This window comes from Sander vitreus, chromosome 14, assembly GCF_031162955.1.
Source record: "Sander vitreus isolate 19-12246 chromosome 14, sanVit1, whole genome shotgun sequence".
Lineage (NCBI taxonomy): Eukaryota > Metazoa > Chordata > Actinopteri > Perciformes > Percidae > Sander > Sander vitreus.
Window position 1 is genome coordinate 14397681 of NC_135868.1, and position 15641 is coordinate 14413321.

The 15641-nt window shown below is 40.8% G+C and overlaps 1 protein-coding gene across 1 annotated transcript in view; it reads right to left on the reverse strand.

Annotated features, from left to right (window-relative positions):
* Positions 1-213: 213 nt before the first annotated feature.
* The window catches only part of pard6gb (par-6 family cell polarity regulator gamma b), a 36400-nt gene continuing 20972 nt past the window's right edge, over positions 214-15641 (reverse strand). Inside the window, exon 3 of the mRNA XM_078267968.1 lies at positions 214-1860. Within this exon, the coding sequence (XP_078124094.1) occupies positions 779-1860 (1082 nt within the window). The 3' untranslated portion in view covers positions 214-778. The remainder of the gene's footprint in view (positions 1861-15641) is intronic.

Consider the following 15641-nt stretch of genomic DNA (forward strand, 5'->3'; position numbering starts at 1 on the left):
ATACAAAAACTTTCATATATATATATATATATAAAAATATAAAATCTTAAAAAAAAAACTATTATGCACATTCTCACAAATTCAATAGTAGTGGCTGTTCAAGAGAGATTATATTCTGAGAACAGAACAGCTGCAACACAGATTACATTATACCATTTCAACAATGTAAAGCTTTAGGAACCATAAATGTAACTGCTGAACCAAACAGTCACATTTCTAGTTTGCAAACTTAGAATAATTTATTGGAACAGATACAAGGATTTGATCACAATCATCAATGCATAAAAGAACTATTAAAAAAAAAAAAAATCATACTCTACACAGCATTTATCAGAATATAAGAAATATAGATTTACTCTTTAAAAACATCCACAAGCAACCCCAAGTTGGTCCCAGTAATAAGAATGAAAAATGATCTTAATAGAAGTGGTCACTAGCAAAAGATATTAGGCTGTAGGCACATTCAGAACTGTAGGATACAGTGGACTCGCCTAAAAACAGTTATTTGTTCTGATGCTTATTACACACACATACGTACAAATACTTTTATGTAAGACAACGACAACTTTAAAAAATACAGGAAATATATACAATACATTTTCCTTGTTTCTTGGCTTGTAACTTCCAATTATTAATTATTTCGTAAAAACAAAAAGAAGTTACAAAATTAGTATCTGACAAAACACACTCGTGCTCATATTTCTCCGGCCTGGTGTTCCAGTTTAAGTCTCTGAGCAGTTGGGAAGTTTCTGTCTGTGTGCTAGTCTGTTTATAGGTATTATAGAGTAATGACGGTGCCGTCCTCCTCCACCCCTCCCCTGGGTAGAGCGAGACTGTGTCGCGGGTCCGTTTTCAGAGAGCTGAGGATTTTGTGCAGGCTGCCGTTGCTGTGGCGGAGGGCTGGGTTGCTGCTGTGATGCGGAGGCTGTACTTGGTGATGACGGTGCTGGGACTGTTGGTGCGGGTTGGGCTGAAGGTTCAGGTCTCTGTGGAGCTGGTAGCTGAGGCTGCTGCTGTGGTGGTGGTGGTGGGGCTGGGACCCTCCGTTGAGGCTAGGCTGCGAGTGGAAGGAGGCAGTGGAGACCACCGATAAAGGACGTGTGGGGGGGCTTGGAGGTGCCGCTGGGCCCGAAGCTGTTGTTGGTGTCTGCTGGTGTGTGCGAGACACACTGGACGCCAGGGAAGCATTGGACCTCTGAGACGGCCGCTTGAGGCTGCTCTCAATGACAATATCCGTCTCTTCGTCACTCTCCAGGTCGTCTTGGTAACCATGTGCTCCAGAGGATATCGCCCCAACTGAGGCCACTGACAAAGTCGGGTAGCCAGTTGATCCACTGCTGTCAGACGACTGACCTGAGCTCCCTGAGATCCTGCTGCTGCGGACCACATTGTTGCGCTGGTTCACCGGCTTGACAGTCACAATTAGGTTGTGGCTGTTGGCAATCATCATATCCGTTACCTGATCTAAGGACTTTCCAGTCACTTCAATGCCGTTCACCTCCAGCACCTCATCATTAACCGCCAGCAGCCCGGTGCTCTCCGCCAACCCTCCAGGCACCAGCCGAGATATGAAGATGCCGGGGACTTTCTCGAGCCCGTGTGGGGTCACGCGAACACTGGTTCCATCTCGGATGTAAAAGCCCAGGGGTTTGTCGGAGCCGTGACGATACAGTCGGACACGGCGGTGAGATTCAGGTAGGATATCCACATCAATGATGGAGGAGACGGGCCGGAAGTCCTGCGGCATGCCGATGCGGATGTGTGGCCGCTTGCGGTTGATGTCATTATTGCGAAGTGCGACCACTGCCTTCTTCTTACGAGTTATTGTGTTGGTGCCATAGCTAGCATAGTCAACCTCTTCTGTAAAGAAATAAAGGGAGAGAGAAACAGAAAGTGAAATTAGGTTTCAATATTGTGAATGTGCAGGCAACACAAGTTGAAAACATTCTTTCTTCCATGAGTACTTTGTTCCCAAATATTAAAGGCAACAAGGAAAAAAAATGAAAAACTAAAACACCTCAAGGCACAAAAAGATTGAGGGGAGGATCTGTAAAGTTAAAACAAACCGACAACAGAAAAGTTTCCATCCTTGAACCACAAATCCTGTACACAAGTTTTACCCTACATCTTTAAATCAAAGCACCTGCCTTACAAATTCAACAACCTTTGATCAAACTATGCACAGATGTGCTTGAAAATAGAAAGACCTGCTGCTAATCATTTATACAGATGTTATTCCATATGTGACATAACACAGTTCTTATTACTGAAGCCACAAACAAGGCCAGAGTGCCTGCTGGTTTACTCTATAAGTGAGTTAAGTATGAAGCAATGTTTTTTAAAATGAGTTCAGCCTTTGTATGAAAAATGAGGTGAGCGTGTCAACTGGATTCGCATACGCCTAATGCTGTGACTCTGTGTTTCTTTGTGTGCATGTTTGTATAAAACGCTGAGTGTGCAGAGCATTCCTGCCTGTGCCGACAGAGGTGACCCACCCTCCTGCTACCAGGCAGCAGCTGTAGGGATCCCCAGTGTGCATTTCTACACAGGCACATACATGTACTATCCTCATTACAAACTAGGGCTGCACAGTATAAGTAAAATATGCGATAACTTTGTTGAATATTGCGATAACGATATTACATGGGATAAAAAAAAATAATAATAAAAAAAATAAAAAATAGTACTCAGTTCTGCTGCTTTCCGTATTCTGCTAAAATACAACAAATTGCTTGTTGAATTTAAAACAATTGAAAGGAAATCATTTGTAACATTCTTTTATTGAACAAATTGAACATTGAATTGAATATAAAAGCCACCACTAAAAAAGAATGACAGTAACAAAAACATCTCTGGGTGTCTTTCGTGATAATATCACAGCCTTTTGCGATGTGTATATTACGACAGTTGATATCGCAATTAGAGATACCGATACCAGTATCGGTATCGGCTCCGATACTGCCTAAAACGCTGGTATCGGTAAGTACTGGAGTTTATGCACCGAGCCGATACCACGTAATAAAGCCCTAAAGAAAATCTACGTTAAAGTAGTTTATTTATGTTCTTTTTCCGTTATAACTGACTGTCAAACTGCAGAATAACAGAAAGTTCTGTGGCATTCATGTTTCACAAAGAGTTTAACCTGAGCCAGACCGATAACAAAGATAGAAATCATATCACATCCATACAGGGATAGTAGTATACAGCTGTTAAAACATAATACAATCTATGACACACTGGTATCGGATCGGTACTCGGTATCGGCCGATACACAAGTTCAGGTATCAGAATCGGGAAGCAAAAAATGGTAATGGACCATCTCTAATCGCAATGACGATTAAAAAACGATATATTGTGCAGCCCTAGTACAAACATGGAACTCAAAAGATACTGAGCAGTCCTCCACAAGCTGAACTAGTAAGAGACCCCAAAAGACATAATACAATGTGAAAAAATGAGCTGTGAGGGAAGATCAGCGTGGAAATCTCAGTTAAAGTATGTTTCCAACCAGAGATTTAGAGCAATTAATAAAACAATGAAATGCCTCATAAAGGACTCTTCAGAACAACATAGCTGCTGCCAAACATGCTCATGTACTTGCTTAGATAAAATAAAATAAAAGGAGGGACGATTGGGGCTGGAGTGGAATGAAAATTATACTCTGGGGTGTTATTGAGTTATGGTCCTGATAAAGACAGAAATGATACAAAGTGTGCTCCATGATGGAAAAGAATAATAACTTGTTAGCACTCTAATCTTCCCTTCTCAGGCAGACAGGAAATCTGGACACAGCAAAGCCTGATGTGACAGGAAGTAAAAAAGGTCCCCAGCGGGAGCATCAGCTCCTGCATTTCCATGGCAACGGCGATGAGTCATCTTTGCCCTACTGTTTGGGACACCTGCTTTCTGAAATCATCATGGGTGAGCACACTGCAATTTTGGGCCCCGTCTTCAAAAGTACACCGTGGAAGGAGAGAAAACTGAAACAAATATGGAGTCTCCGAGCAGAGGCCCCAAGAGGAGCGTGGACGTCTGCCATACAACTACCTATGCGCAATGCTGACTCATCTTTAACACGTTTTCTTCCTCCTCTTGCTCCTCTTGCGCAGAATGTTGATAAAGCAGCATGTTTTACTACAGCTTCAAAAATGAAGAGTCGGGGGGGAAAACAGTGTGAAATCTGCAGTGACAAGAACCACAGCACACATGGGGAATTGGTGATGACTAAATTGGGGGGAAAATAAGAATGATAAATGAGCGTGAGTGACATAGTAGATCGACGTCTCTTGGCATAGCATGAAATAATGTTAAGTGCTCACAGACTCTAGCCAAACTGCTGTGCCAAAACGGAATTATTCCAGATAAAGAAATAGCCGTATCTTATCAACTTTTACTGCTTTCAAATTAGCCTTGTTAAAAATGCCATTTTTAAAGCAAACACTTCTGAATATCATCAAACCTAAAGTCCATCCTTAGTTTTCTGGGCATGTTGTGGCAGAAGCTGATTTGATTGAATCCAGACAAGGCATTTGCTACAGGGATGGAATTTCTGCCACAAGTGCAAGTCTCCCTGATGGGAACCATGTTGGAGGGGATCGCTGCAGAGTCTCATTACATTCTATGGTGTAACACCGTATATTCCTTCATTACCCTCACCTCCATCTGAAACCACATAGCACACTACTTCACCAGTGTATTTAGTAGGACAGATGATCTTTCAGTCAGAAATCCTATGTGTACAACTATAATAATGCTTTCTATTTGTAATGTCTTACAGCTGTTCTGCAAAATCCCATAAGAAGCCCATGTTGGTGTAATTTGTTTAAAGAAACCTACAGATACAAAGACATGGGTTGTGTTTGATATTTCCTAGGACAATAGGTAAAAAGGGAAGATTGAAGTTAAGCTGAGCAGGGGTTAAATCTGGGTTTGGGACACCTTGTGCTGATTACACTGATCACAATTCACTGGGAGCACTGCATTTTAAAGAATCAATGTCTAAATTCTATCTCACTGATGTCCTTTATTGTTCAGCATAGTAACTAGCAATAACAAATCAAAATCCACATTTCTCCACTCCATTTCTCTTTCTAAAAGTAAGACCATCAACTCAAAAGGGAAGCGTAGCGAGCAGAAAACTAGCACAAGCCCAGTGTAAACCAGCTGATACAATCACACATAGGTGATGACTTGAAAGTATCATACTTCATGTACCCATCTAGATAATCACCAACCATCCAGAAATGTCACATAGTTTGTGAAAGAATTTGAATGTGAGCCATGTATGTATGTACAAGTAAGAAGGCGTTAAAAAAAAACAACAAAAACAAACACAGGTGAAGCAGGTACACTGGGTTGAAATTCTCACATTCACCCTGAAGTCATTTTATGTTTCAGGAAAGCAGAAATACTACACATAAACCCCACTAGAGCTGGGATAAATAGCCCATTAATTGAATAGTCTATCAACAGAGAATTAGTCAGCAACTATTATGGTAATCAATTAATCGTTTAAGCCGTTTTTGAAACTATTGAATGAAAATGGTTCCAGCTTGTCAACTGTGAGAATTTGTTGCTTTGCCTTTAATCAGAGCAAATTGAATCTCTTTTCTTCTTTTGAATCGAGGAAATAATCAGTAGATCAATAGATGATAAAAATAATAGTTAGTTGCAGCCTTTAAGTGCACTATGCCTTCAATCCCAAGTTACTGTAAACTGGAGTCAAATGCCTTGTATGCATAAGTAGACCTGGCCAATAAAGTCAATTCTCATTCTGACGCACGGCTAAAGCTAAAGCAAATTCCCCTGGTTAAGTAAAACCACCGGAGCATTGTTGGATTGCAGTATTTGGAGATGCCAAACCAATTAAGATGTCGAGTCATAGAACCAGACTGTGGCAGCTAAACCCTGTCTGTCTATGTCTGTCTGCAGGGCTGGGGTATTATATTCAGGACCAGTGCATTCATCAAACTGAAATGGGTTTTTCCATTGTAAAGTTAAACATGTTCGCTGCTACTGTGAAATACACTGTATAGCAGAAATTGTCTGTATGTTTCATTGTAAACTTGCATGTGCTTCTACTGCTGTACTGTGTAGTTTTAACTAAATGTGATTGCAGTCTAGGATAATGCCAAAAAAGGACTCTGCTCTTTAAATTCCAGATCAAGACTTTTGTAAAACAGTCCAATCTCATAAAGGCCACTGATTACTAGTTAAATCAGGATGAACTATCAGGTGTCACAGTTTACTAGTCCTAACTTGATCCTGCTGAGACAGAGAGACACACACACACACACACACACACACACACACACACACACACACACACACACACACACACGTTATCGTAACAACTCCTGACAAACCTAATCCCTGCTAAACTGAAGCATGATGGGTAAGCCAATGTGAACCTGTTAATCAAAGACTGTTGGTTCACTGCCAGGCATCTGCAGGATAAACAGCACCTCAGATCAAAGCCCGTTAGAAAAGCTTGGTGTTTCAATTAGCTGTTACACAATATTTCCACAATGTCATTACCATCAAATGTTAATATTTACCAATCAGTAGCCTATGGAATATAAAATGCTAATTTAGGTGATGCCCAAGAACACACAGAGCATGCCATGCGCATACCAGCTGTTTGCATTTAGCCTAAACTTTAGTTTGTTCTAAACTTAAGGTTAGGGAATTCCACCAGAATTACAGCTAATAGCGAGGCTAAATGCTGACAGGGACGGAAAACATTTATTCACTTAAACAACATTTAACATCTGTGTTAAAGAGGATCAGTAAGAGTAATCTGACGGCTCTGACACAGCTGGGTGGGTAAAGAAAGAAAGGTCAGAAATTGACAGTGTGCTTTTCACATTGTTATGCTTTCCAGCATTGAAAACCTTAACTCTGTCATGCAATACTGACATAAAGTAATCATGCAAAGATGTTCAATTTAGGAATACTGGATGCTAACCCCATGATGCCAAAACTCACCCAAACCCACACAAGGTCAGGGGAAAAAGGTCAGAGGTGGAAAGACGGCTTCTGGGTGACTTCAACATTCTGCTCTCTGCTGATGTGTGTGGCTGTGTGCGTGTGTGTGTGTGTGTGTGTGTGTGTGTGTGTGTGTGTGTGCGCCACTAGAGGAATGTGGTGGTAAATGTAGTTGGGGATATCTCCGAACAAGTTAAAGACCTGCATTACTTGACAGGCGTGGGCTGCTTTGAACCAAAGCAACTGGCTATTTCAAGCTTGCCATGATGGATTTTAAGTCATGCGATCCATCACTGGCATATTGCTAACCTTTTTCAGAGCCATACTCTGTGCTAAATGAGAGTCAGTTACCTGACAATAATTTCAATTATTCCTGAAATAAATAAATATATATTATATATATATATATATATATATATATATATATATATATATATATATATATATATTTATATTGTTGTAATACTGCATTGGGGTGGAAAAAACAGACCAATTAGAAGCCAGCTAACTAGTTTGCAGCTGGCTCTCAGTTGCTATTGAATGCCTCATGCTGTTTTTGGAAAAAGAAGAAAAATAGTCTTTGTTCCACTGAAGCCCACCTCTAGTTAACCAAAGCTGTGAAGAGAAGGCCCTTTAAAGTCCTACTGCTTTTCCACCATCTCCCATAAAAGACAGGAATCTAAAGAGTTTTATGATCAACCATTAGGGCCTCTGTGCACACTTGTTCCTGGCAGGTCTTCTTACATTCACTACTGGCTCGACACAACTGTAAACAGGAGACAGAAGAGACGCTGAGAATGAACCAAACGAAAAAACACACTTCTACTTTAACAGCAAGTTTCAAATCCTTGTTATGATTTGGTAAGGTAATGTGCGATGGAATGGGAATAATGCACAAATGGTATGAGGAAATTAGTCAACAAGGAATTTGTATGACGTGCGTTTGTGTACGCTACTCTGTAAGCATTGATGTGAAAACATTAGCTCCTGACTTTACATAAGTGAATATGCAACAGCACAGCCACAGCTTTTAGTTCTGGTTCCCTTTAGAGGCACAACACTCACTGAGCAGAAGTTTAGACTAATAATGTTTGAAGAGGTGTTTGGGGCAGGCCTCATGTGTGATATTTCACACAGGGCTTTGTGGAAAGTTGGCAAGCTATGTTAAAGTACTTTTGGTATATGTGTGTTGGAACCAGAGACATAATTTATAATCATTTTTCATCATTTTATAGAGTTGTTTGTACAGTGCTAGCATGTGTGAATGCACAGTGCCTGCATGTAACGGCACATTAACATGTTAATCTGTATGAACGGAAATATTTGTGCTTGGTAGGCAGAAAAATTTGTATCCATCTTTATAAATAGAAATTGCAATTATCAGCTTTGATTGGCTGAGTTGCTGCCAAAGCAGCTGCAAGAAAATTAAACAAAAAAATATGAATAGTTTGTTTAGTTACCATTCAATAACTATATTGTTTATAAGAAGATTGACCTTTTATTACTGCTCATTTTAAAAAACATAACTTTACCAGTGGAAAGCCTTGTTATTATATGCATGTGAGACTTGGGGTAACGGCGACAACATCAACACATTGCTAACAGCTTTGGCGGTGGCACCTCAGGGGTACCCCTGATAATGATATTTTGACTCCGTGATATGACCCTAGCAGTCCAGCTTACAAACACACAATCCTCTGTTAGACTGCTTTACAAAAGCAACACCACACCATGCAAACAAGACTGCATTGCAGCTAAATATTCAGATACAGCATATGAAGCATGTATGAAAATGCTACATGCTAGACTTGAGCACAGATCACCATATTGTCAATGTGCAGTGAAAACAATGTATCTCCAATTTTTTCTGATAAGCTTAAAAGGACTAGTTCGACATTTTGGGAAAATATAGTACGCAAATTGATAGTTTACACTTTGGCTTTCGTACAGATTAACCAAACGAGATACAGTGAGTTAAGTTTTGAGCTTTAGGCTGGTAGGCACATTTTTGTACCTATGGACAGAGCCAAGCTAGCTGCTTATCCCTGTTAACAGTCTGTGTGCTAAGCTAACTGCCTGCTAGTTGTAGCATAATATTTACTGTGCAGACATGTCTCGGCAAAAAAGGGACTTAGTGCATTTCCCAAAATGTCCAACAATTCCTTATTTTCACAGCCACGATATATCAATTAGTTTCACAAAATTTCACTTTTGTATGCTAACACTACAGTCCATGACCTACGGCATGTTGCTCTGTCTACAGCATATCCAGCTACAGTCCATCTATGCAAGTGACATTCCTGCACCCCAACAACCCCCCAGCCCCCATCATGTTTTTTTCGGCCAAGCGTGACAAAGTGCTTAGTGACAGGAGAGACCATAATCACTGAAGAGGGGGAGAGACGAGGCACACACAGAGAATGGTAAATAGTGCTAGACCCTGCTGCCTTTTGCATTAGGTCACTGGATGCTGTGGTAGTGGGCTTCATTCCTGGGCCCTACAGACAACACACACACACACACACACACACAGCTGGAAGCTCCTCACTTTCAAAACCACCAGGATATGGCATAAAGTAGAACGGGATTAAACAGCACATGACAGAGCACAGCCAAAAGGAGACATCCCAGTACAATGCAGTACAGTAAGTGTATGTGTCCACTGAAACATTTCCCCCCCTTAGCCACATTTGCATTTTTTGTCCTGTTTGCATTAGAAAAGACATGATTTAATGAAATGCAGAGTGCTTTTCTATTGCCTTCTCCTCATAGCGTGGGCTCAGAAATAGCTGGTTTTCATGACTCTCCAGTGGTTTCATACAACACATCCAAATACAGCAAAATGAGCTGGAATCCTCTCCCATGTAAATAAGCTGCAACAAATACTAAAACAGGTATTTTGCCTCTACCTTTTGGGTTGCCAGGTCAAGTTTTCACCTTTGTCAATGTAAAGTACACATAAATGTAAGGAATGAACCAAAACAAGCAGTATTCTTGGACGTCTCCTGTCTTCCCTCATTGGAGACGGCCGGGAAGTCTATCTGTGTGTTTAGGGGCTGACCACTGCCAAGACGTTCAGCTAACACTAACATGGAAAAAGAATCCAGACAGAATAAAGAAGAACTTTTTTTTTTTTTAACATACAAACATATTTCACATTCTTGCAGGGGTGGTTGAGGCAGGGCCGGCTGGAAATTTGGAGAAGCTTATTAAACGTACGTGGTTTTAATCGACAGCTGCACTGAAGGTTTGGGTAGAAACTTACTGGAAGTTTCTGTGACCGTATGCATGCTGTGTTATGCTAGGTGCTTAGAAGAGATTACGTACAGGCCGTGGTGGAACGTAACCAAGTACAGCACTTTTATACAATTTTGAGGTACTTGTGCTTTACTTGAATATTTCTTTATATACTATATTCATACTTCTATTTCACTACATGGCTACCGTACAAAGTAAAAGTTAACATACAAAAAATATCAGCTTACAAAATATGATGCATTGGTATTTATTAAACTTGTCGATATTATTAAAATAGGTATCATATCTTTGCATTTAAACATTAAAAGGTTAATGCATCAATAATAATAATAATAATAATAATAATACAACAACACAAAATACAACACTTACTACTTTTACCTAAGTAATGGATCTGACTACCTCTTCCACTACTGCAAATAGGAGAGTACACAAATTACTACCTCTACTTTAACCTGCACGTTCCACAAAGAAAAAAAAAAGTCTGGACTGTCATGATAACTTATAAAGAGACTTTGAAGATCCACAATCATCTGTGAATGTACACTTTTATTGCTTCATGCTTCCTGTGGATATATATATAAAAAGAGACCCTGGGATTAGAAAAAACTAACAAGAATCAGGTAAGAGTCGGGTGAAAACAGTCTGCAAGAAAAAAAACCCCCCGGTAAAACAGGAGTTTTCCTCCTGATAAAACAAGACAGAGCTCTAAAACTTGTGCATGCATATATGTGCTGGGTAGCACTTTGCACGCACCGCCTCCATTCCTTCACTCTCTGCACTCATTTCATTAGCAGTTACCGCTGCACACAGGGGCCGGGCTGCACATCTGGGACACGTTAAATGGAGCTGCCTTGTCTGCTCTGATCTGGCTCGGCCTGTATGGTTGGGTGGGTTGGGGAGGGTGTCACAGGTTTAAGATTCGCAGCAGGTATCACCCACCCCCATCACACACACCCAAACTTTGGGCAAAATCATAAGGGGAACGGAGGTTAAAAAAAGAAACAAAACGTATTTTAAGAGAAGGGAGTGGGAGAGTGCGTACTTAAGGAGATTAACCTGCGTTTGTGTGTGGTTGAGGGGTGGGGAGGGAGGAACATCAAAGGAGGAAGAGGAGAGCGATGGAGTAGACAGGTCTTGCATTCCACTAACCTTTCAAAAGGGATAATCACTCCATCAAGTGTTCCCCCTTCAGAGATCTCTCTTTCTCCTGATCATATGCATGTTTCCAACCAAGCAAACACATGCTGTTGATTTAAGCGCCACCAAGTCTCCACCGCCATCTGACCCACAGCTACCTGGGCTGTGGCTTCACTGCTTACTAGCCCATGTGAAGATATAAATACATGTCAGATCAGTCTGTCCTTTCTTAAGTAAAAGTCCAAAGTTAATGGAAATCTTGGACTTTTTACTAAAGAAAGAATAGACTGAGCTCTAAGCGGTGGACAGATTTTTCATTTCAAATAGAACAATTAAAACTCAAGTATAAACCATAAAACACACCCCTGCAACCATATGACAAATAATATATTTTACAGGCATTTTGGCAAAAAAAAAAAGGATCAAGGAAATAGATCCTGGCAGCGCTCAAGGTGACACAAGTCACAGCAGCAGACTTGGACTTGTGTCGCTGCCACCTGTCTGGCCTTCTGTTTGTGTGAGAGTCCATATAAGTAGTTAAGTGGGTGCATGTGTGTGTGTGAGAGAGCAGGACAGACTTAAGGATAACACAGGCAACAGAATGACATTAAAATACGACACAAAGTACAATTTCCTGATATCCAATCTTTTTCTATATTCATCTTCTCTTAAATACAGCCCACAATTCAATTCCTCTCCCACACTCACAATCCAAAACACAAGCTTAGCAGCCTTCAGCCTCTTCAACCATCAAATAATGTGTGACCCCAGGCTGAAAAGATTTGCACTCCATTGGATTTGCTTCACATTGCTTAATGAAGAGAACTATGTTTATGAGTCCTGTGTGAATACTATTCATGTGGGCACACCTCAGGAATGGGAAAATGGGAATATGGTTAATTTGCTATAGCTCGTTGTCCAGCGTTGTAGTTGTGTTGAAATTATCTTATGTTATTTAAACAGCTTTAGTGAATTGGCATAAAAAGTGGCCACACTGGCAGCAAGAGCTGGAAATGCACTTGTTGCTGTGGAGGACATGGGCTTAAATCTCATCTAACAGTTGGGGGGGGCAATAAACATAACATTTCTGAAGAGCAATTTTTGAAGGGGACACAAATAATACAGCCACAAATATACGCGTGTACGCAGAGGAAAGCCTTAATACCATCATTAGTGTAGCATGGAAACTGTACCATTATCCTTCTTTTCAGTGTTTCTCTTGATTCAATGAAAAAGCTGACTAAATTGACTAAAATATTCTTCTTTAAAACCATTTCTCTATTTTTAAGTTTACAATCAAGCCACAAAAATACCTTAAAACATAATGACTTATTTTGAAAAAGTGTCCGCATATAAAAGAAATACAATGTTTTTGTACACTTGTACTGATCATAATGTAAATTAGTGAGTCACTGGTAAAGCTCATCTGCTAACCCTGACAGCCACACACCTCCAAAATTATTAACTAAGCTCAACACACTTACCTGAGACTCTACACCTGACTGTCCCTGGTCTCCCTGTTCCTCAGGTCTTTCGGTCTCCTTTGCCTGTGACAGTTAGTATTTCCATAAGCACCTATTCTTATAAAGATGTCACCAAATTGTCTTGATATGAGGACTTATTGGCGTTTTGGTGTACTGAAAAAGGATCTTATGTCTGTTTTTCTTTTCTCTGTCATTTTATCTGGGCAACAACAACACAAATCTTTAACGTCACAGGTTCACTACGCGGTCATATTATAATTCTAAAATGATCTTGCATCCTCCACATAAATATTAGGTTTCATCTGGGACAGAAGATATACATTTAACTGCAGCAAACCTACTGATCTGCCACTTAACATCATATTGAGCGAAACACAACTGTATATCTTCAATATTAACCCTAATATCAGTTCACACACATAACGTTAGGCTTATCACTGTGTTAACGTTAGTTGTAGTGGGTGCATTTCTATCCAACAAGCTATTAAACAAGCTAGGTAACGTTACATTATATTACAGTAACATAGCAAACTTTTTTGTCATGACTAATTTATTAGAGAAAAGAACTTCATCCGATGTTAACGTGAATAAAATAGCCTTGAACAGTAGCGAATCTAACTACCAGTATGTTCTCTCATTCTTTCCTGCGGTCCGCCGGAATTGTTGTGGTGCTGTAAAGCAGGCAGTGGACCAAAAAAGAAAAGGACTTTATTCTTAATCGTCACATACACACAGTACAATGTAGTGAAATTCTATTACTGCATTTAACCCATCCTAAGTATTAGGAGCAGGTCCACTCCTAATACAGCGTCCGGGGAGCAGCTTGGAGTTCAGTGTCTTGCTCAGGGACACTTTGACATGTGGCCGGAGGAGTCTGGGATTGATCCGCCAACCTTGTGGGTGTGGGGCAACCATTTTACCTCAGGTCCACAAGCCACCAAACTACTGTGAGGCAAGGGAGGGGGGACTAAAAATGTTTCTAAACTTTTTTAGGAGTAGGTTCATTTAAACATTTACTATATTGTATAAACCAACCAAATTGAACTAAACCACTGAGGCTTGCAATGAGATATCTTGGGCCGTGTATTTAGCTAACATGAGAAGGTTCAATATTTAGAAGCCAAATATAGAAATACACACATCTAAATAATGTAGTTATATTACAATGTTATACATTAGTAACAAACAAAACGAGATACAGGTTCACTTTTTGGGCTTTCTGATTTGCGTGTCCGTTTTGTGTCCCTCTGCCACCTATCCATACTACTGTCTAGAGGTATTTACGGCTCCGAAATGTAGTAAAATGAGACCCAACCCGACTTGGTATAATTTGGACCTGGGTCGGATCTGAGCTCCTCAAAACCACAAGTGAACTCCGGAAGACCTCTACTACTGTCCTAGTTTCCCACCTTCATTCTCCTCCACCTTTTGGCACTGATCTAAGTTTAAGTCTCTTTCTAATATTTTATCAGATGCAGGTGACATACAACAAGCAGACTAGGAGGATTATGGTCTGTCTGGCTCTCAAACACACATAGTGCAGACAGACCAAAAAATGCCGAAGGACATTCAAGCAGGCAGGTAAGGAAATTAAACAACCAAGCAAGTAAACACACATGCAGACTTAAATATTGAAAACAATTCCTTCTGTAAACAGGTGGAAAGAGTGACATCCCATCATACTGCCTTGCAGCCAATTTTGATTTGTAGTAAACTGCCGGCTTGCGGGAAAAGAGAGAGACTGGGAAAGGCCGAGACTGTCTGTCTCACAGAAGACGCATGGCTGCAAAGGACTTACATCGACCCACACAGGAAAAGTGATCCTCTGTTATGAAAATGCCTCTGGAGACATTAATTTCACTCACACTGTGGGCAAGAAATATAATCCATCACGCTGCAACTTGATTTATAAGCAGCCAGAGAAAATGTTGTCTCCAAAGCGGAACGAGATAATTTTGAATCCCTATCGAAGCAGACAAATACACAGTCACACACACACACCATGTCCACTGAGAAGCTCCAGCAGTCAAGTGTGCACCAAATCAGTATGATAGTATTGGCTGAAATAGGCTTCTTGTCTACTTTAGTTGTTGATCCAGTTGGATATCACCATTGTTAATCATTTGAAGGGGATTCAGCATGAGACTTCCACCAGTATGTGGTGAACTCTGCCATTAACGTGAGCAACCTTATTGACCTCTATTCAGTCATGAACATGGGTCAATGAAAAGCCCCTTCCTGGCCTCCAGGTGAGGGGCCCCCTGTTCCCTGGGTGTGATTGGGTAAATCCTTCTGCAAGCTTGAACAGGCCTCAGTCCCACCCTCCCCTGCACCTGAAACACCAACAACCTCTCTTACACAAAAACAGCATTAAAGAACCCTTCCTGTGTGTGGTGACACATATCCTTGGTTCTTCCTGCTCCATGTTTTGCTCCACTGACTCCATTTGTCGTTTACTCCATCTAGTCTCTGCAGCCAAATCACTACTCTCTCTTCTTTTACAAACCATGCCAAAACTGTCTGTGGGAGTATTTCCACATGAGCTGTCAGTGTCCATTGTTTCGGCGAGTCTCTGGGACACAATTCATATCAGGACAAAAGTCAGGGCTCATTCCTCCCCTCCTCCATTCTTTTCCTTCCTCTCCCATCCTGAATTGCTGAGTTGGCCTGATTCAACCACCAACTCGTGGCCCACATGTCTCTAGTAGGGGGGAGGGTGGGTGGTAGAGGGAGCAGCATCTTCTCACGGTGTGTTGGCCCATTGCTGCCAGA